General features: G+C 40.2%; 1 protein-coding gene across 1 annotated transcript in view; it reads left to right on the top strand.

Moving 5' to 3' along the window:
- The window catches only part of TICRR (TOPBP1 interacting checkpoint and replication regulator), a 132,068-nt gene that overhangs the window by 45,038 nt on the left and 63,339 nt on the right, over positions 1-23,691 (top strand). The window contains 3 exon segments of the mRNA XM_053717667.1: positions 852-855; positions 1,229-1,316; positions 2,008-2,069. Of these exon segments, the coding sequence (XP_053573642.1) occupies positions 852-855; positions 1,229-1,316; positions 2,008-2,069 (154 nt within the window).

Below are 23,691 nucleotides of genomic sequence, written 5' to 3'. Positions count from 1 at the left end.
CAGTTGGGTTGTGAGAGGTTGTAAAGGTGTGTGTGTGTGAAGGGGGACCCTTAATAAATTCCTGCACCGGGGCCCTGAGGTCTATAGTTACACCTCTGTGTTCTTGCTCTATGCCCTACCTACACAAAAAGATACAGTCAACATGCATCAAGTAACACCACCCTAGAGTTAGTATATTCATATGTTTAGTATGCTAAATGTACATAGAAAAGCACAGACACATTCAAACGTCTACTCTTTAAAAGGAAACGTTTTTTGTTTGCTATTATATAACAGAGCTATCAGAAGAAGAGAAAAAAAAAAAACATTAAAACTGGTTTTGTTTCTTTTAGTAACAAAAATGTGTGGTCTAGTTCTCAACAAATAACAGGCAGTACTTAAAAACATGGGTCCTTGCTCCTTTTAATGCCATCTGACAAACTATGGTGGGATTGGCTGGTGGGGGGCACATTATATTAACACTTTATGCTAAAAAAAAATACAAATCAAATTTTTATAAAAAAAAAAAAAAAAAAGCAATTGGCTACTGTTAATGAATTGAAATATACTGTATGTAATAATCACATTTACAAATCTGGCTACTTATAAACATGCTTATTATTAGTACTAACCATGAGGCCCACACACTGAGCTGTGTGAAAACTGTAGTTTGTGCAGCCTTTATATTGGGGTTTGTGCATTTGCATTTAGCAGCTTGCTTTAATTGAATGATGAAATATGGTGCTAATTCCAAATCTATTCAGAAGTGTTAGCGTGATTTAGGGGTCGATTTACAAAGGCTTTGCAAGCCTTTCTACCCCCCTACGACTAGTTTATCACAAGAGAACCAGCCTGTCGGTATTTAACATCAGGACCGCTGCTTTCCTAACCTTTTGCCACCTCTAAGTTAGTGAATTTCATTTTCCCTGGTCTCGTACCCGACCGGGGAAGATTAATAGCTCCTGCCCCGTGCGTGATTGGCTGTGCCGAGGGGCAGGGTGGCGGAATTGCATGCAAGCGCAAAATAGCGCTTGTGTACTATGCTGATTCCGCATGGGGAATTTAGCCCGCAGAGGCGAGCTGCGGCAGACAGGCGATTTATATGCTTTGAGAACTTTGAGGGGTGTTTGTGTGGGGTAAATGGATTGTTGCTTTAGTATTTACTTTTTGTTTGTTAGTTTAGCTTTATTAATGATATATACATATAAATATTTAATTGCACCTTTATCTTTTTTCTCCTTGTCTTTAGATTATAAACTGTTGACAAAGAAAGTAACTGAAACCCCTGTGCAAAACAAATAACAAAACAGACTTCTACATAAGCAGATTAAAGGCAGGTGAGTAAAATGGGTTTGCAGTGACGGTAATTGTTCAGCATTTGGTGGTACTTTGTTTTAAATTGCTGTCAGCTCAGGTCTGTCCTATAAACAACACATAATGTGTAAGAGGATACCTTTTAATGCATAATTTGTTTGGGCTTTATAGCCCCAGCATGCATTTGCAAATATGAGATTGGCGCCAATAATGTTCTCCCAGGTGCACGTTCTTTGAGCATATTTAATTAGTAGCTTGCTTGATGGCAAACCAGTCTAAACTCCAAGCTTTGCACAAATACATGTTGACATGACCTCTCTCTAAGGTTTGCTTGAGATATGACCTTGGTGTCCTGGAAGATTGTATTTTCTCATTTTTCAGTAAGGTGAAGTAGCTCTTTTCCTAGAAATAACCCTTGTTCAAAATAATCTCTGCTCATCAGCTTTAGGAAAAAGACCCTACCATGTATTACACAAGAAAAGAACATAGGTGTGGGAAGAAAATACCATACGGCATAAGAGCATTTTCTTACTGCATTTTCTGTCCAACTTTGCCTACGCCTACACACTAAAATTGTTGTGGTACAAAAGTTCTTGTCATTATATATTTCCCAAAATACTCAAACTTGTATTTAGTAATTAACAATTGTTGACATAAATGATCATGTGCAAAACATATGGTTGTTTAAAGCATTTGGTGTCATTTTGTTTTTAGGCATTCTGTATCTACAACTAACATTTCCATTGTTGAGGAATCTCCAGAAAAGGATATAAGAGGTACGTAAACATTATCTATTAGTAATAAACAAGATACATTTACTCAAGTTTTTAATATTTAGGCTCTTAAACAAATACTTTTGGTTAACTTACTACTGGCAAGTTTCTATCTCTTAGTTTTCTTTTCGTTTTCTTGTATTTTCTTTTTTTCTTTTAGTTTGCTTGTATTTTCTTTTTTTCTTGGGACATAACTTTTTTTCTTGGGACATAACTTTTTTTCTAAAACTAGTTCTGCTCACTAAATTTTATTGAGGAGCTTAAAGCCATGTATTCAAGCTAGGAGAAGGCTTTGGACTTCTAAATAAGGCAAACTTTTTTATTATTTTAATAACTTACTAATCAGTTTTATAAAGCTTTTTTTTAATTTTGTGTATACTGTACTCTCTTATGTACTTGGCTTCTTGCTAGTTGGATTTGGTTACAAATTCCCCAGCAGTGGGCAGGCTTCTTGCCATCCTTTTGGATTGTTTTCTGTTTCTACCAATTCATGGGATGGAAGTGTAAACCATAGTTCTGCCCTAGCCTGAATTGAGTTTATTTTTGCATTTAACCCCTTAATGACAGAGGACTTACCAGGATACGTCATAGAAAAAAACTCCCTTAATGACAAATGACGTACCCTGGTACAGGTCCTCTGTTGTCTGAAGTGCTGGAAGCGATCATGATCGCTTCCAGCTGCTTCCAAGGGATTGTAGTGATGCCTCAATATTGAGGCATCACTGCAATCCACTATTTTACATACTCTGTGGCCCTCTCTGCATTGGCCATTGATGCTAACAAATTCGTTGGTGGGTGGGAGCAGCTTTTGGCTATATGACCCTCAGTTTGTCAAACGATCTGACATTTGTCGGTTGTTGTGACCGGAGGGGCGGGGCGGTTGCGGCCGTTGGGGGCGGGTCGGCGGCGGATGTGCGCGTGCACGCCAAATTATGCAGTGGAATATGAAAGTTTAAAAAAGGACGATATAGATGCAGGGGGATCTTAGTTCTTTAGTAAGGGATCTGGGAGGGGGAGGGATGTAGATCATTTAGGGGGGCAGCTACACTACAGAAAACAAGTATTTCATCTAAAAAGTAAAACAAAACTATTTTGGGGGCAAATTGGGTACTGGCAGACAGTACAGGATGCATATCTGCATATTCGATTCATCCAGCTCACTATCAGTTCTGAGATTCTCTTTCCTGGCAAAGCATTACCAGTTTGTGGCTCTGCCCGTTTGGCCTAGCTACAGCTCCAAGAAATTTTTACAAAGGTTCTCGGTGCCCTTCTGTCTGTAATCAGAGAACAGGGTTTTGTGGTATTTCCCTTATTTGGACGATATCTTGGTACTTCCTCAGTCTTCACATTTAGCAGAATCTCATACGAACTCGACTTGTGTTGTTTCTTCAAGATCATGGTTGGAGGATCAATTCACTAAAAGTTCATTGATTCCTCAGACAAGGGTAACCTTTTTGGGTTTCCAGATAGATTCAGTGTCATGACTCTGTCTTTTGACAGACATGAGACGTCTAAAATTGATTTCAGCTTGTCGAAACCTTCAGTCACAATCATTCCCTTCGGTAGCCTTATGCATGGAAATTCTAGGTCTTATGACTGCTGCATCGGACGCGATCCCCTTTGCTCGTTTTCACATGCGACCTCTTCAGCTCTGTATGCTGAACCATGGTGCAGGGATTACACAAAGATATCTCAATCTAATATCTTTAAAACCGATTGTCCGACATTCTCTGACGTGGTGGACAGATCACCATTGTTTAATTCAGGGGGATTCTTTTGTCTCTTCCGACCTGGACTATAATCTCAACAGATGCAAGTCTTACAGGTTGGGGAGCTGTGTGGGGGTCTCTGACGGCACAAGGGGTTTGGGAATCTCAGGAGGTGAGATTACCGATCAATATTTTGGAACTCGTGCAAATTTTCAGAGCTCTTCAGTCTTGGCCTCTTCTGAAGAGAGTCGTTCATTTGTTTTCAGACAGACAATGTCACAACTGTGGCATACATCAATCATCAAGGAGGGACTCACAGTCCTCTGGCTATGAAAGAAGTATCTCGAATTCTGGTTTGGGCGGAATCCAGCTCCTGTCTAATCTCTGCGGTTCATATCCCAGGTATAGACAATTGGGAAGCGGATTATCTCAGTCGCAAACGTTGCATCCGGGCGAAATGGTCTCTTCACCCAGAGGTATTTCTTCAGATTGTTCAAATGTGGGAACTCCCAGAAATAGACTCTGATGGCTTCTCATCTAAACAAGAAACTTCCCAGGTATCTGTCCAGATCCCGGTATCCTCAGGCGGAGGCAGTGGATGCATTGTCATTCCTTGGAAGTATCATCCTGCCTATATCTTTCCGCCTCTAGTTCTTCTTCCAAGAAGTAATCTCCAAGATTCTGAATTAATGCTCGTTTGTTTCTGATGGTAGCTCCAGCATGGCCTCACAGGTTTTGGTATGCGGATCTTGTCGGCTGGCCTCTTGCCAGCCCGTGGACTCTTCCGTTAGACCAGACCTCTCTGTCGCAAGGTCCTTTCTTCATCAGGATCTCAAATCCTTAAATTTAAAGGTATGGAGATTGAACGCTTGATTCTTGGTCAAAGAGGTTTCTCTGACTCTGTGATTAATACTATGTTACAGGCTCGTAAATCTGTATCTAGAGAGATATATTATAGAGTCTGGAAAGACTTATATTTCTTGGTGTCTTTCTCATCATTTTTCCTGGCATTCTTTTAGAATTCGAGAATTTTACAGTTTCTTCAGGATGGTTTAGATAAAAGGTTTGTCCGCAAGTTCCTTGAAAGGACAAATCTCTGCTTTTTCTGTTCTTTTTCACAGAAAGATTGTAATCTTCCTGATATTCATTGTTTTGTACAAGCTTTGTTGTTCGTATAAAACCTGTCATTAAGTCTATTTTCTCCCTTGGAGTTTGAATTTGATTCTGAGGGCTCTTCAAGCTCCTCCTTTTGAACCCCATGCATTCATTGGACATTAAATTACTTTCTTGGAAAGTTTTGTTCCTTTTGGCCATCTCTTCTGCCAGAAGAGTCTCTGAATTATCTGCTCTTTCTTGTGAGTCTCCTTTTCTGATTTTTCATCAGGATAAGGCGGAGGTGTTGCAAACTTCTTTTGAATTTTTACCTAAGGTTGTGAATTCCAAACAAACATTAGTAGAGAAATTATGGTTCCTTCATTATGTCCTAATCCTAAGAATTCTAAGGAGAAATCGTTGCATTCTTTGGATGTTGTTAGAGCTTTGAAATATTATGTTGAGGCTACTAAGTCTTCGAAAGACTTCTAGTCTATTTGTCATCTTTTCCGGTTCTAGAAAAGGTCAGAAAGCTTCTGCCATTTCTTTGGCATCTTGGTTGAAATCCTTAATTCACCATGCTTTATGTCGAGTCGGGTAAACTCCGCCTCAAAGGATTACAGCTCATTCTACTAGGTCTGTTTCTACTTCCTGGGCGTTTAGGAATGAGGCTTCGGTTGATCAGATTTGCAAAGCAGCAACTTGGTCCTCTTTGCATACTTTTACTAAATTCTACCATTTTGATGTGTTTTCTTCTTTGAAGCAGTTTTTGGTAGAAAAGTACTTCAGGCAGCGGTTTCAGTTTGAATCTTCTGCTTAGTTTTTTCATTAAACTTTATTTTGGGTGTGGATTATTTTCTGCAGGAATTGGCTGTCTTTATTTTATCCCTCCCTCTCTAGTGACTCTTGCGTGGAAAGATCCAATCTTGGGTAATCATTATCCCATACGTCACTAGCTCATGGACTCTTGCTAATTACATGAAAGAAAACATAATTTATGTAAGAACTTACCTGATAAATTCATTTCTTTCATATAGCAAGAGTCCATGAGGCCCCACCCTTTTTGGTGGTTATGATTTTTTTTGTATAAAGCAAACTATTCCAATTCCTTATTTTATATGCTTTCGCACTTTTTTTTATCACCCCACTTCTTGGCTATTCGTTAAACTGAATTGTGGGTGTGGTGAGGGGTGTATTTATAGGCATTTTGAGGTTTGGGAAACTTTGCCTCTCCTGGTAGGAATGTATATCCCATACGTCACTAGCTCATGGACTCTTGCTAATATGAAAGAATGAATTTATCAAGGTAAGTTCTTACATAAATTAGTTTTTTTTTTATTTTGATCGTATTTGGCGGTGAAATGGTGGCATGAAATATACCAAAATGGGCCTAGATCAATGCTTTGGGATGTCTTCTAAATATAAATATATACATGTCAAGGGATATTCAGGGATTCCTGAAAGATATCAATGTTCCAATGTAACTAGCGCTATTTTGAAAAAAGTGGTTTGGAAATAGCAAAGTGCTACTTGTATTTATGGCCCTATAACTTGCAAAAAAAAGCAAAGAACGTGTAAACATTGGGTATTTCTAAACTCAGGACAAAATTTAGAAACTATTTAGAATGGTTGTTTTTTGGTGGTTGTAGATGTGTAACAGATTTTGGGGGTCAAAGTTAGAAAAAGTGTGTTTTTTTTTTTTCAATTTTTTTCCTCATATTTTACATTTTTTTTTTTTTATAGTAAATTATAAGATATGATGAAAATAATGGTATCTTTAGAAAGTCCATTTAATGGCGAGAAAAACTTTATATAATGTGTGGGAACAGTAAATGAGTAAGAGGAAACATACAAGCTAAACACAAACACTGCAGAAATGTAAAAATAGCCATTATCATTAAGGGTAGAAATTGAAAAATGGTCCGGTCATTAAGGGGTTAAAGAGGTAACTCCTTTTTATGGGGAAATAAGAGCTGAAATTGTCAGTCAGCCTAATTTTAAAGTTATTTATTGTGGGAAATAAGTGATATTTCTCTTACATGGTGTATCCAGTCCACGGATTCATCCTTACTTGTGGGATATTCTCATTCCCTACAGGAAGTGGCAAAGAGAGCACACAGCAGAGCTGTCCATAAAGCTCCCCCTCTAGCTCCGCCCCCCCAGGTCATTCTCTTTGCCGCATCTCCACGGGAGGGTAAAGTGAATGTGGTGTTAGATTGTAGTTTTTTATTTTCTTTAATCAAAGTTTGTTATTTTAAATAGTGCCGGTTTGTACTATTTACTCTGTGGCAGAAAGGGATGAAGATTTCTGCTGAGAGGAAAATGATTTTAGCATGTTGTAACTAAATCCACTGCTGTCCCACACAGGACTTGAGCATCAGAAAACTTCAGTTGGGAGGGGAACAGTTTGCAGGCTTAACTGCTTTGAGGTATGTTTCAGTCATTTTTTCCAGTCATGACTTAGTAATGCTAGAAGACTGACAAGAATCCCCATGTGGGAAAGGTAAAGCCATATTCTGAGACTTAGTATAGAAGGAAGGCTTATTTGGAAGGGCTCAAACACTGGTGGACTCTGTTAAGGGGGCAATCGAATATTTTTTTTTACAAAAATCTGATATTTATACAAGTTTATATTACATTTGAAACACTTTTTTTGGGGTTTATTCCGCATGACATCTATTTAGACACCTATTTTGGCTTGGGAAGTCCCCACATCCCCAGAGTGACGAGGGAGGGGGCCTGCTGAAATTCGCGCTTCAGTTGCGCAGTTGATTTTACAGGACAGCTTCATGCAGCTCCATGTGAGAGTCCAGAGATTACTTGAGGACTTCAGAGAGGCTTATTTTCTATTAAAACTAATCCCCAAGGAAGGTAGGGCCACAGCAGAGGCTGTGGCATGGTGCTATAGTTTTTACTAACCGGTTGCCAGCTTTAATTTGCTCCGGTTAGATTGGATGATTTTTGGAAATTTAGTAAAAAAGTGTGCGCTTTTTATTTATTTAAAGGCACAGTACCGTTTTTTCAAAAATTTTATTTTACTGTATTTAAGTGCTGTCTAAGTCTGTTTAACATGTCTGAGCCTACTGATAGACCTTGTTTATGTGTTTAATAGCCCATGGCGGTACCCCCTTTACATTTGTGTTTAAAAGTGTGCTAAGGTATCTAAACATTTTAAAGACCATGCAGTGACACTTAAAAATGTAGCCAAGATGATTCTTTAATGGAAGGTAACGAAGATAGTCCTCCTTTCCCTCTCCCATGTGTCGACACCAGTTACGCCCGCAGCAAGCAGATGCCTACGTACCCTCTAGCGCATTGGCCCCTATTACCTTACAACAATTAGCAGCAGTCATGGATAATTCCCTTGCGCATTTCTATCCAAACTGCCAGTTTTTCTAAAAAGCCGTGATAGCTCAGTTTTAAGAACAGAGGATGAGCAATCAGAAGTTTTGGATGATTTATCTGTTGTACCCTCACAACACTCTGAAGTGGCAGTGAGGGATGTACTGTCTGAGGGAGAAATTTCTGACACAGGAAAGGTTTCTCAGCGGGCAGAATAAGATTCCTTAGCATTTAAATTTAAGCTGGAACACCTCCGCGTACTGCTTAAGGAGGTTTTAGCTACGCTGGATGATAGTGACCCCCATGGTAGGTCCCAGAAAAGATTGTGTAAATGGACAAGTTTCTAGAAGTCCCTGTATACACTGATGCGTTTCCGATCACGAAGAGGGTGGCGGATATTGTGGATAGGGAGTGGGAGAGACCAGGTGTACCCTTTGTCCCTCCCCCCCCCCCCCCTATCTTTAAGAAAATGTTCCCCCATTATTGATCCAGGCGGGACGCATGGCAGACGGGTCCCTAAGGTAGAGGGGGCAGTTCCACCACTAGCCAAAGCGCACAACCAATACCAATTGAAGACAGTTGTGCGTTCAAGATCCTATGGATAAAAAAAATTGGAAGGTTTACTAAAGAAAATATTTGTGCAACAAGGTTTCCTTCTCCAGCCTATTGCCTGCATTATTCCTGTAACTACTGCAGCGGCTTTCAGGTTTGAGGCGCTGGAGGAGTCGCACCAGGCGGAGACTCCTCATATGAAGAAATTATGGATAGAATTAAGGCGCTATAGCTGGCTAATTCTTTTATCACAGATGCCCGTTTTTCAATTAGCCTAAGTTAGCAGCGAAAAAATTCTGGTTTTGCATCATGGTGCGCAGAGCGCTTTGGCTTAATCATGGTTGGCCGATGTGTCGTCTAAGACAAAGTACTGAATATTCCTTTCAAGGAAAGACCCTTTTTGGGCCTGAGTGAAGAGATTATTTCAGATATCACGGGGCGGAAAGGCCCATGCCCTCCCGCAAGATAGGCCTTTTTAAGGCTAAAAAAACAAGGCTAATTTTCGTTCTTTCGCAATTCAGGAGCGGTTCCTGCTTCAACCTCTGCGACCGCAAAGGAAGAATGGTAACTCTTCCACAGCCCCAAGGCAACTGGAAACCCTTTGCAGGGCTGGAACAAGGGTAAACAGGCGAAGAAGCCTGCAGCTGCTACTAAGACAGCATAAAGGGGTAGCCCCCGATCCGGGACCGGATTGGTAGGGGGCAGACTCTCTCTCTTTGCTCAGGCTTGGGCAAGAGATGTTCCCGATCCCTGGGCATTAGAGATAGTTGCTCAGGGATATCTTCTAGAATTCAAGGACTCCCCTCCAAGGGGAAGGTTCCACATTTCTCGTCTGTCTACAGACACGACAAGAGGCGTTCTTACGCTGTGTAGAAGATCTACTCAAGATGGGAGTGATATATCCCAGTCCCAATAGCAAAAAAGATTTGTTCCAGCCACCAATAGTTAAAAAACCTTTATTTCTTCATATAGGGTCTTTTGACAAACATACAACGTTTCAGACCTGCTATAGGTCCTTAGTCATGACTAAGGACCTATAGCAGGTCTGAAACGTTGTATGTTTGTCAAAAGACCCTATATGAAGAAATAAGGTTTTTTAACTATGGTGGCTGGAACAAATCTTTTTTGCTACTTGAAGTATTTGCAGGATAAGGCAGATCCTGGGTTCCGTGCCCCACAAGCACATATCTGTTTGGTGCTGTTTTTCCACACTTTGCTTTGAGGATATCCAGTCCCAATGACAGAACGAGGACTGGGTTTTTACTCAAACCTGTTTGTGGTTCCAAAAAGGAAGGAACTTTCAGGACCAATCCTGGATCTAAAAATTCCTCAGAGTTCCATCATTCAAAATGGAAACCATTCCGAACAATTTTGCCAATGATCCAGGAAGGTCAATATAAGACTACCGTGGATCTAAAGGATGCGTACCTACATATTCCTAATCACAATGATCACCATCAGTTCCTAAGGTTCGCCTTTCTGGACAAGAATTACCAGTTTGTGGCCCTTCCTTTCGGGTTGGCCACTGCTCCCAGAATTTTTACAAAGGTGCTAGGGTCCCTCCCTAGCCGGTACTAAGACCGCAGGGCATTGCAGTAGCACCTCTACTCTAGACGACATCTTAATACAGGCGTCGTCTCTTCACAGAGCCAAGGCTCATACGGGACATTGTTCTGGCCTTTCTAAGGTCTCACGGGTGGAACGTCGAAAAAGTTCTGTCCCCGCTCACAAGGTTTCCCTTCCTCGGGAACACTAATAGACTCGGTAGAAAATTAAAATTTTTCTGACGCAGGTCAGGAAGTTAAAGCTTTTAGCTACTTGCTGAGTTCTTCATTCCATGCTCGGCCTTCGGTAGCGCAGTGCATGGAGGTAATCGGATTAATGGTTGCGGCAATGGACGTTGGTCCCTTTTGCCACGAATTCATCTCAGACACTGCAACTGTGCATGCTCAAACAGTGGAATGGGGATTATGCAGATTTGTCTCCTCAAATCCAACTGGACCAGAAAACCAGAGATTCTCTTCTTGGTGGTTGTCTCAGGATCACCGGTCTCAGGGAATGTGCTTCCGCAGACCGGAGTGGATCATTGTAACGACCGGCGCAAGCCTGTTAGGCTGGGGCGCGGTCTGGGGGCCCCCTTAAAGCTCAGGGCCTATGGTCACGGGAAGAGTCTCTTCTCCCGATAAACATTTTGGAACTGAGAGCGATATTCAACACGCTCCAAGCATGGCCTCAATTAGCGGCGGCCCAAATTCATCAGATTTCAGTCGGACAACATCACGACTGTAGCGTACAATCAATCATCAGGGAGGAACAAAGAGCTCCTTAGCGATGAAGGAAGTAACCAAGATCATCAAATGGGCGGAGGATCACTCCTGCCACCTATCTGCCATTCACATCCCAGGAGTAGACAACTGGAGGCGGATTTTCTAAGTCGCCAGACTTTTCACCCGGGGGAGTGGGAACTCCACCCGGAGGTTTTTTGCTCAGCTGACCCAGCTATGGGCATTCCAGAATTGGATCTGATGGCGTCCCGTCAGAACACCAAACTTCCTCTTTATGGATCCAGGTCCAGGGACCCCAAGGCGGCACTGATAGATGCTTCTAGTAGCGCCTTGGTCCTTCAATCTGGCTTATGTCTTTCCACCACAGGAGAAGGCTTCGGTAATTCTGATAGCGCCTGCGTGGCCACGCAGGACTTGGTATGCAGACCTAGTGGACATGTCATCTGTTCCACCTTGGACACTGCCATCGAGGCAGGATCTTCTAATTCAAGGTCCATTCAAGCATCCAAATCTAGTTTCTCTACAACTGACTGCTTGGAGATTGAACGCTTAATTCTATCTAAGCGTGGGTTCTCTGAATCGGTTATAGATACTATGATCCAGGCTAGAAGCCTGTCGCCAGGAAGATTTACCATAAGATATGGCGGAATATCTTTGTTGGTGTGAATCCAAGGGTTACTCGTGGAGTAAGATTAGGATTCCCAGGATATTGTCTTTTCTCCAAGAAGGATTGGAGAAAGGTTTATCTGCTAGTTCCTTAAAGGGACAGATATCTGCTCTGTCTATCCTGTTACACAAGCGTCTGGCAGCAGTACCTGACGTTCAAGCGTTTGCACAGGCTTTAGTTAGAATTAAGCTGTCTATAAAACCTGTGGCTCCTCCCTTGGAGTCTTAATTTTGGTTCTTTCAGTTCTTCAAGGGGTTCCGTTTGAACCTTTACATTCCATAGATATTAAGATATTATCTTGGAAGGTTTTGTTTTTGGTAGCTATTTCTTCTGCTCGAAGAGTTTCAGAATTGTCCTGCTTTGCAGTTTAATTCACCCTATCTGGTGTTCCATGCAGATAAGGTTGTTTTGCGTACCAAACCTGGTTTTCTTCCAAAAGTTGTTTCTAATAAGAATATTAAGCAGGGGAAATCATTGTTCCTTCTCTGTGTCCTAATCCAGTTTCTAAGAAGGAACGACTATTACACAATCTTGATGTGGTTTGTGCTTTAAAATTCTATTTAAAAGCAAATAAAGATTTCAGACAAAACATCATCCTTGTTTGTCGTCTATTCTGGTAAGAGGAGAGGTCAGAAAGCGACTGCTACCTCTCTTTCCTCTGGCTGAAAAGCATCATCCGATTGGCTTATGAGACTGCTAGACAGCAGCCTCCTGAACGAATTACAGCTCATTCCACCAGAGCTGTGGCTTCCACATGGGCTTTCAAGAATGAGGCTTCTGTTGAACAGATTTGTAAGGCAGCGACTTGGTCTTCTCTGCATACCTTTGCCAAATTTTACAAATTCGATACTTTTGCTTCTTCGGAGGCTATTTTTGGGAGAAAGGTTTTGCAAGCAGTGGTGCCTTCCGTTTAGGTTACCTGACTTGTTCCCTCCCTTCATCCGTGTCCTAAAGCTTTGGTATTGGTATCCACAAGTAAGGATGAATCCGTGGACTGGATACACCATGTAAGAGAAAACAGAATTTATGCTTACCTGATAAATTACTTTCTCTTACGGTGTATCCAGTCCACGGCCCGCCCTGGCAATTAAGTCAGGTTCAAATTTATTTTTGTAAAACTACAGTCACCACTGCACCCTATGGTTTCTCCTTTTTCTTCCTAACCGGTCGGCTCGAATGACTGGGGGGGCGGAGCCTGAGGGGAGCTATATGGACAGCTCTGCTGTGTGCTCTCTTTGCCACTTCCTGTAGGGAATGAGAATATCCCACAAGTAAGGATGAATCCGTGGACTGGATACACCGTAAGAGAAAGTAATTTATCAGGTAAGCATAAATTCTGTTTTTTTCTTGTTAACGGCTGCATTATAGCAGCAGCTGTGCAGGAAGCGTGTTCTGTCACATACCCAGGTTGGCCAATCAGCAACATTTAGACCTATCTGTAAAGATAAAAACACAGCGCAAACTCCAACTCACGTTATTTTAAATATACAGTAAGCACATGACACATAATGTACTTACAGGATAAAAAACTTGTAACAAGCAAATAAAATAAATGTTCCAATTGAATTCAGCAGCATCTCCTTATCTTTTTAGACAAACTTTTCGTTTTTAGTGACTATTTGCACTTTTTTTATTTTCTCTATTGTATGTATTTTATCTTTTGTGCTGATTAACATTGTTTTTTCTAATTTATATATGTACAAGGAATTTTCTGTTTGTATTTGTTTAAACATTCAGACTGGCCATGCTCCCCCTCAATCTGACTACCATCAGGGACAGCATATCCTTGTGAAGCAGGCAGGAGTGACATGTTTATCAATGTCAAAAAATAAGTACTTAAATGGAATTGGCCACTCATATGTTGCATCTTTATTTTTGACCCCCCCTTTTAATACTTACCAGCGAGACCCTCTCTCCAGTGGGGCGTGGACAGAACCGGCCCGTTCCCCTAGTTGCCTAATAAAAGGAAGCTCAGACACCACCCCCTCTTCCGCCTAGTTCTGTCCAGCCTCATAGTGGACAGGGCTAAGAGGTCCTTTCCCATGTTTATTTTTTGTGCAGTTTTTGTTCCCCATTTCTAGGCTTACCTGTTGGCCTTTGTTAGTGTGTTCTGGCGCCATGAAAGCTTTTACCCCCGGTCAATAATATGGCATAAGACTGCGGCGACCGATACCTTTGGTTTCTGTGTGGGAGCTTTCCGTGACACCATTGGTATGGATGTTGCGGGGGTGTCTCGTCTGAGGACAGTCTTTTTCTTGCGCACAATTTAATTTATGCTTGATGTGGTTTTCAACTGAAGCACTTGGGATTGAGGCATCTTTGTTTGCCTCCTTTTCCCCACAGAATTTTTTCTTTTTTAAGACACAATGAATCCACGGATCATCTTAATTACTAATAGGATATTCACCTCCTGGTCAGCAGGAGGAGGCAAAGAGCACCACAGCAGAGCTGTTAAATAGCTCCTCCCCTTCCCTCCCACTCCAGTCATTCTCTTTGCCTACGTTTAGTGATAGGAAGAGGTACAGTGAGGTGTTAGTATAGATTCTTCAATAAAGCGTTATTATTTTTTAAAGTAGTGCAAGATTGTGCTGCTTTGTGCTAGGGTGTAGCCGTAGTCCATTCAGTCTCTACAGGAGAGCTTTGGTGGCTTTAAAGCAATGGAAATTGTGGGACATAATTTCTCACTGCGCCTCCATACTGATGCTGCCCTGTCCATGACAACCTGAAGGATTTTTTATTCAGGAATTTCGTTTTCTTTCCAGGTCCTGTGAGGGAGAGGACCTCTTAAACCTGGAAACTGCCTTACTGCCAGGCAGAAAATGAGGTAAGTGCTAACCTTTTTTCTGGGGATAGAGATTTCAGAGAAAGTTAGCGCACTTTCTTAAATTTACATCTAACCTCATTTAATTTGTTTTCAGATTCTCCTAGTTTTTGTAGGGACTTTAAGGCAGTTAGGAACTGGCATGTCTTTATTCCAGGTCTAATATTAAAGGCTGACTGGGTGAAAGAGACAGTATATCTGTTTACAGAAATGGACATTGCAGCTTAGACATGTGGGAGATGCATAATGTCTTTATTTGTTGTCTACAAGCCTAAGGGGGCTAACGACTGGGAATCTGTGTAATGCTTACGTAATGAGGTGCACAGTAGACAGTAACTGCTACCGGTGAAACTAAAGGGGATATGTATTGACATGCTGCTGTTTAGTCGGTCTGCTTGATCCCTGGGGCTATTTTTATTAATGGCGACCAGGAGATTTTATGTTCTCCCTTATAGTCTACTTGTGTGGGTAAGTGTGTGCAGCGTTACCGCGATGACAGCGGTGTTACGTATTTTAACTTGTGCAAGGGTGACTGGGCTCTATTTTGGGGTTTAGCCTTTGCTCCTGGCGCCCTTTCTCAGATAATGGCGATCGGGAGGATTACTGGGATAACGCCCATACGAGGGGCGGAGTGGGTGTATAGTGTCCAAGTGTTTCAGTGATATGTTTAAAGGTGAAAAATGTTCTAGGTGAACTTATCGTTATCCAGTAAAGCTTATGAGTTAAAATAAGTATTAAAAATATAAAATACCATTATGCAGATAGAGTAACGAATATACTGATTTATTATACACATAAAAAATACAATAATACTATTGAACTAATTGATCTAAAAATTAAATAAATAACACTGGTGTTAAAATATACTATAAATATATACTATATATATATATATATAAATATATATATATATATATATATATATATATATATATATATACTATATACTATATATATATATATATATATATATATATATATATATATGTGTGTGTGTGTGGCCCTCGGTTTACAACGGTACAATTTGCACCGTTTCAGAATAACAACCTTTTTTTCAGTCATGTGACTGCTATTGAAAAGCATTGAGAAGCAGTGTATTGAATTAAAATAGCAGTAGGTGGATCTGTCCGCTTGTGTTGCAGCAAGCTGAAATTAATCAGTTTACCAGACCTGAGCTATCGAGCGGCTTGCAAAGGAACAAGATCTTCCTGGCTATAAATCGGTCCAGATTGGAATGCATCGAAAAACGGTTTGCTGAAAAATGCAAGTAAGTCTTTGTGTTGTGTGATTATTTTATTAGGTTTATAATGCTGTTTAGCAAATGTTTTTTGTTCATTTAACTTAGTTTAATTATATATTCTGTGTTGTGTGATTATTTTATTAGGTTTAAAATGCTGTTTAGCATTTTACAGTCTTCATTTCAAAGCTTTAAAAATAATGTATTAGGTGTTACTTATGCCAATTTTGAGAGGGGCCTGGAACCTAACTCTCTCACTTCCCATTGACTTACATTATATACTGGGTTTCAATTTACAACGGTTTTCGATTTACAACCTATCCTTCTGGAACCTAACACCGGTGTAAACTGAGGGATATATATATATATCTATATCGCTAGATACAGTTCATTGTTAAAAATAAAAATATAGCAGCAAACAGTGAGTTAATAAAGACTAAAACAGCAGAGATAAATTACCTTAAAAAATAACATTTAATCTAAGAAACATCGGTGATACCCTTGTATCACTATATCACTCAAGAGTAAATACCAAGATAAAATTAACTTAACTATAACAACTTTTAAGAACCAGTGTAACAGTCTCAGTCTCTCAAGGTAGTAACAACCTGTTTCCAATTTTCAGAAATAGTAAGTGTCGCAGTGGACACACTGTAGCGAGATTTGCAGAGTAATCTGTTTAAGTAGCTGTAATTGACCAGAGGACTTTATAGAAAACAAATAGACCAGGATATCTCCTTTGGTATTCTCCTGACGGTTATTCTTCAATATTCCTAAAGTTAGGTGATAACACAGTACCTTTATACAAGTTTTTCTTTCCTCCGTGTGTCTTCCTTGCTGTCGGTGTTCCGTTTGTTCGACTGACTGTAGGATCACATGGGTTCCGAGAACCAATAGCTTCAGGTCTTATTTTGAAATAAGTGCGCGCACTGTTTATCCTTTGAGATTCTTTGTGCATATGGCTCCTCTCGCTGTACCAATACTAACTGAGGTTTATTATTTCAAACTTCGTTAGATGCAGCGGTCCTGGGAGCCTAGTTCAGTAAATAACGGCTGTAGGGCTAGATCAACGCGTATCGGTATTCAAGCCTTTTCAAGATGCTGTCAGCTCATTTGTGTCTCCTTTTAAACTCCCTTAGGTTAGTAGGTGGGTCGTCATGTGATTAATCATATTAACTCCTTTGTGTCAATATAAAGCTTAATTGTCAATATTCACACCTGGTATATCAATATTACATAAAAAAGAATCCATAAGTTGTTTAGAAATATGTAATTTGTAAACGGAATCCTCATTTTTAAAAAAATTCGCTTTTTGTGAAACAGGAATAAAAAGTTCAAATTGAAACATCAAATTGAAACGAGTAGTAAAGTGGTTCTTATTGTTGGTGTTTGAACAAATATTTGCTTCTTATAATTGGATGTCTTTAATAATATATACTCTATTTCATTAAAAAAATTAATTGATTAGGTATATTAAGGTACATAAAAGGCATACAAATAGGACAAATTTATCAACCTGATCATATCAAATGACTAACTTATATTGTAGACAAAAAATATAGGCAATAAATTATAGACAATAGATTAGTAAATTAATGTCTTTGGTGTTGTTTAGTGCATACATAACCTAATATTAGATGCCAACCGGCCAGAATGCTATTTCAGCTATTTGGCTGAGAGGTGACGGTTTCCACCTCTTAGCCAATAGCCGTGCGGGAAATCTGGCTTGGCGCTGCAATTATGAAATATTTTCTGATGCCATGTTAGCCTATTTTTTATCATATGCACATTATATTTATTTATGGTTGGCTATGTACTTTTTCTTTAGTCATGAAGCTCAGCCTATGCCTACCTGTTCCCTATGTGCAAATCCTTGCTGGCAAGATAAGAATTTGTGTAAAGTCTGTATTGGACAAATATATGAGACGCTTTTTGTGACACCCGAGGGCTCTATGACTAACTTTTGACTCTGCTTCTGTAGGGGAAACTCCTGATACTAATGCACAAGTGTCATTTTGATTCTGAAGCTCTTTTTTTTATTTTATTAAAGGAATTAATGTTACTCTGGGAATTGAAGATGAATTGCCTCGGGTCTCATCAGATTAGTTTAGATCAGGTTCTAAACAGACACTTCATATACAAAGTAAACAGGAGTGCGCTATTCTAAGCAACCCTACTTTAAATAAAATAAAAATCCCTGTATCTAATCCTAAAACATTAGTTACCAGGGCAGCAGCTCCTCTTAAGGTGTGGGAAAACAAACTTGTATCTACAAGGTAATAAAAGGGCGCCTCATGGTGTAGGGTGTGTGAATTATGAAACTAAAAAAAATTCCAAATTTGGTGGTACACCTCTTTGCCGGGTAATTATACGGTAACCCAGGCTGTATATGTGGGTTCTGGGTGTCAGAGCGTCATTTTATCCCCACAATCAATTCCTGTATGGTTTGTTATCGCATACTGCAGAAAAAATGTGTAAACAGGAGCACCAGGTGAAGTGATAAAAATATAAATTTTTATTAAATGCAAAAGAGTATAATACCCCGGGTAAGAACACACAAAAAAGAAAAAGTAACAAACAGATGAACAATGGCTGACCGGTTTCGGCTGTTGCCTTACTCCTAGCCTGCTTAAAACAGATTGACAGTTACTGCCTTAAAAACCTCATCTGTGTTACCATTGGTTCAGGGGCAACACGCCCAAAATCTCAGCTTTCATTCAATTAAATGATCATTAAATGACACCTGAATCTCTACGGTACATGGTTCACAAAAAGTATGCAAAATATACAAAACCAAAACTAATACACCTTAACACTCTTAGAGTTTCGAATAATGTTGATCTTTGTTCTGTTATTGTGTCTGAAATATGAATTTATGCATGCTGTGATTGTGTGCATGCTAAAACATATACCTGTGTACAAGTAGTTGTTAACGTGCCGATCGCTCCAGCTGTGTGTGAAAGTGCTTAATGTTTTATTCATTTAGGAGGGACACTTTAGTCCGTATCATATGCTTTAGTGAATGATAGAATTTTTAAAGTTTACCTTTAAATTTTTTTATTTTTTTTAAAAAAATTTTTTGCATTTAGCCTCGTTTGTTATCGTACCGCTCACTGCTGTGTGGCTTGTAAAGGGTGGCCGCCCATGTCATTGTTCAAAACATTCTGATAGGTGAAAATCGTAAGATTTGGCCAATCACCCTGCAAGTCTCACTGCACAAGTCTGGAACGGAGAAACACAGTTTCCTATTGGGTCCCCTACGCTTGCAGTATCCTCCTATTCGTAACATATGCATGTTTGTTAGCAACGACTGTGGGTAAAATCTGCCAATTAGCTTTTCATTCCAAGCGGAAAAATAAGTTTAATGGGGTAAAAATCTGACAAACAATGAATAGAGAACTAAAGTCTTGGATCTACAATGTTCCTAATACAAGATAATGCTGCCAGTTTAAGGAGATATTAAGGTATGATGTGAATAGCTTGTAGTGTAATATCTAGATTGTAACTATCTAGCTTATAGTGTAATGAGTGGTCCCCATACAGTGTGCCTATTATCTAAGGAAAGATAGTTACCAAACTAAAGATATATAGACCTGAATTATAATTTGAATATAAAATGGAGGAATAAACTGCATTATTTCCCCCCACTCTTTTCATGTTAACAATACACACCCAAACTATTTCCCCCCACTCTTTTCTTGTTATCGCATACTTTGTTAAAGAGGAATTGGATTATGAGGCATAGGTGGAGGATGTTTATGGCGCAGTCAATTTGAGCGCCTGATTTTGTACCAGTTTTTGTCCGTTTGTACCTAAGGGGCATTATAACAGATGAAGGTCCTGTTAAATTTGTTTCCCTCCCTCTCCACTATGTATTAGAAATCCTCTCCTACTTTAGAAGCAGATTTGTGTAAATCGGCTAGTAACCAGGAGATCTGGGTTGCATTTCATTTTTTATTATTTAATGTCTATCGGCTACTAGGAACCGCCATTGTTGGCGGATGCAATAGCGTTAAGAGTCAGGCTCTACGGCTTGTCAGTCTTCTATATGTTTAGCTCCTGTCGAAGACGCAGGGTTTCCAGGTCTGACAGAATCAAAGGGGCTTTTATTTCAGTGTGTTATACTGGCCAACATGGCGCTTTTTTTTTTTTTTTTTTAAAGTGCGTTGACAGAGAGGCTGCTTTTGTAGGGCGTGGCCTATTTCAATGCCGATAATCAGCATGAAGCTCTCAAATTTACATATCCCCTGTAGTGGCGATCACACTGTGCGCCCTTATTTAGCTCCAATCCTTATTTCCTCTCTTTTAGTAGGATGCGGGCTAAGGTATTAGGGGTCTCCTAATGTGTTTTGTAGAAGGTATTATGTGCTGGGACTAGTTTGCATTCCATGCCGTTATGGAGAGCTTCAATTTTAACATTTTGCTTTATTCTTATGTCTGTTTACAGAGTACCTCTTGGCATGGTACTTACGTGCCATGGAGCTTAATCTGAATTAGTACGGGTATTTATGTAATGCTGCCCTTTTATTCTTCTACAGTCTCTGGTTTTTGTTACAAATTACAGTATGTTATATACTTATTATGTATTATTTTTCGATGAATAATCGTTGCTATGGAGACTGTTTTTTGTCCAAGATCTGGTTATTTAATAAAATCTTCTTTGCTGAGTTTGTCGCCATCTGTGTGGCGACTTGATGGAAAGGCATTTTCTTGCATTGCAATTTTAGCCCTTTCTATATGAAAGTACCTCTAAAGAATCATGGTCTAGGATTCTATTCAAATCTATTTGTGATTTCCAAAAGGAGGGGAATTATCTTCTGTTAAGTGTGATCAGTCCACGGGTCATCATTACTTCTGGGATATTACTCCTCCCCAACAGGAAGTGCAAGAGGATTCACCCAGCAGAGCTGCATATAGCTCCTCCCCTCTACGTCACTCCCAGTCATTCCTCTTGCACCCAACGACTAGATAGGATGTGTGAGAGGACTATGGTGATTATACTTAGTTTTATATCTTCAATCAAAAGTTTGTTATTTTAAAATAGCACCGGAGTGTGTTATTACCTCTCTGGCAGAGTTTGAAGAAGAATCTACCAGAGTTTTGCTATGATTTTAGCCGGAGTAGTATAAGATCATATTGCTGTTCTCGGCCATCTGAGGAGTGAGGTAAACTTCAGATCAGGGGACAGCGGGCAGATGAATCTGCATAGAGGTATGTAGCAGTTTTTATTTTCTGACAATGGAATTGATGAGAAAATCCTGCCATACCGATATAATGTCATGTATGTATAACTTTACACTTCAGTATTCTGGGGAATGGTACTTCACTAGAATTACACTGTAAGAAATACATAAAGCTGTTTAATAACTAGAGATTATGTTTAACGTTTTTGCTGGAATGTAAAATCGTTTTCATTTGCTGAGGTACTGTGTGAATAAATGTTTGGGCACTATTTTTCCCCTTGGCAGTTGCTTAATCTGTTTTTCTCCAACATAGGGTGTGTCCGGTCCACGGCGTCATCCTTTACTTGTGGGATATTCTCTTCCCCAACAGGAAATGGCAAAGAGCCCAGCAAAGCTGGTCCACATGATCCCTCCTAGGCTCCCGCCTACCCCAGTCATTCTCTTTGCCGTTGTACAGGCAACATCTCCACGGAGATGGCTTAGAGTTTTTTAGTGTTTAACTGTAGTTTTTATTATTCAAATCAAGAGTTTGTTATTTTGAAATAGTGCTGGTATGTACTATTTACTCAGAAACAGAAAAGAGATGAAGATTTCTGTTTGTATGAGGAAAATGATTTTAGCAACCGTAACTAAAATCCATGGCTGTTCCACACCAGGACTGTTGAGAGCAATTAACTTCAGTTGGGGGAACAGTGTGCAGTCTCCTTGCTGCTTGAGGTATGACACATTCTAACAAGACGAATGTAATGCTGGAAGCTGTCATTTTCCCTATGGGATCCGGTAAGCCATGTTTATTACGATGGTAAATAAGGGCTTCACAAGGGCTTATTAAGACTGTAGACTTTTCTGGGCTAAATCGATTCATTATTAACACATATTTAGCCTTGAGGAATCATTTTATCTGGGTATATTGATATTATAATATCGGCAGGCACTGTATTAGACACCTTATTTCTTAGGGGGCCTTTCCCAAAGCATAAGCAGAGCCTCATTTTCGCGCCCGGGTGTGGCGCACTTGTTTTTGAGAAGCATGGCATGCAGTCGCATGTGCAGAGGAGCTCTGATACTTAGAAAAGACTTTCTGAAGGCGTCATTTGTATCGTATTCCCCCTTTGGGTTTGGGTTGGGTCTCAGCAAAGCACGATACCAGGGACTGTAAAGGGGTTAAAGTGTTTAAAACGGCTCCCGGGTTCCGTTATTTTAAGGGTTAAAAGCTTCCAAATTTGGTGTGCAATAATTTTAAGGCTTTAAGACACTGTGGTGAAAATTTGGTGAATTTTGTACAATTCCTTCATGTTTTTTCGCAATTGCAGTAATAAAGTGTGTTCAGTTTAAAATTTAAAGTGACAGTAACGGTTTTATTTTAAAACGTTTTTTGTACTTTATTATCAAGTTTATGCCTGTTTAACATGTCTGAACTACCAGATAGACTGTGTTCTGAATGTGGGGAAGCCAGAATTCTTTCATTTAAATAAATGTGATTTATGTGATAATGACAATGATGCCCAAGATGACTCCTCCAAGTGAGGGGAGTAAGCATGGTACTGCATCATTCCCTCCTTCGTCTACACGAGTCTTGCCCACTCAGGAGCGCCTAGTACATCTAGCGCGCCAATACTCCTTACTATGCAACAATTAACGGCTGTAATGGATAATTCTGTCAAAAACATTTTAGCCAAAATGAACCCTTGTCAGCGTAAGCGTGGCTGCTCTGTTTTAGTTACTGAAGAGCATGACGACGCTGATATTAATATCTCTGAAGGGCCCCTAACCCAATCTGAGGGGGCCAGGGAGGTTTTGTCTGAGGGAGAAATTACTGATTCAGGGAACATTTCTCAACAAGCTGAACCTGATGTAATTGCATTTAAATTTAAGTTGGAACATCTCCGCATTCTGCTTAAGGAGGTATTATCCACTCTGGATGATTGTGAAAAGTTGGTCATCCCAGAGAAACTATGTAAAATGGACAAGTTCCTAGAGGTGCCGGGGCTCCCAGAAGCTTTTCCTATACCCAAGCGGGTGGCGGACATTGTTAATAAAGAATGGGAAAGGCCCGGTATTCCTTTCGTCCCCTCCCCCCATATTTAAAAAATTGTTTCCTATGGTCGACCCCAGAAAGGACTTATGGCAGACAGTCCCCAAGGTCGAGGGAGCGGTTTCTACTTTAAACAAACGCACCACTATACCCATAGAGGATAGTTGTGCTTTCAAAGATCCTATGGATAAAAAATTAGAAGGTTTGCTTAAAAAGATGTTTGTTCAGCAGGGTTACCTTCTACAACCAATTTCATGCATTGTCCCTGTCACTACAGCCGCATGTTTCTGGTTTGATGAGCTGATAAAGGCGCTCGATAGTGATTCTCCTCCTTATGAGGAGATTATGGACAGAATCAATGCTCTCAAATTGGCTAATTCTTTCACCCTAGACGCCACTTTGCAATTGGCTAGGTTAGCGGCTAAGAATTCTGGGTTTGCTATTGTGGCGCGCAGAGCGCTTTGGTTGAAATCTTGGTCGGCTGATGCGTCTTCCAAGAACAAGCTACTAAACATTCCTTTCAAGGGGAAAACGCTGTTTGGCCCTGACTTGAAAGAGATTATCTCTGATATCACTGGGGGTAAGGGCCACGCCCTTCCTCAGGATCGGCCTTTCAAGGCGAAAAATAGACCTAATTTTCGTCCCTTTCGTAAAAACGGACCAGCCCAAAGTGCTACGTCCTCTAAGCAAGAGGGTAATACT

The sequence above is a fragment of the Bombina bombina genome, chromosome 6, assembly GCF_027579735.1.
Source record: "Bombina bombina isolate aBomBom1 chromosome 6, aBomBom1.pri, whole genome shotgun sequence".
Lineage (NCBI taxonomy): Eukaryota > Metazoa > Chordata > Amphibia > Anura > Bombinatoridae > Bombina > Bombina bombina.
The sequence above is the reverse complement of the archived record's forward strand: the minus strand, read 5'-3'. Positions and strand labels throughout refer to the sequence as shown.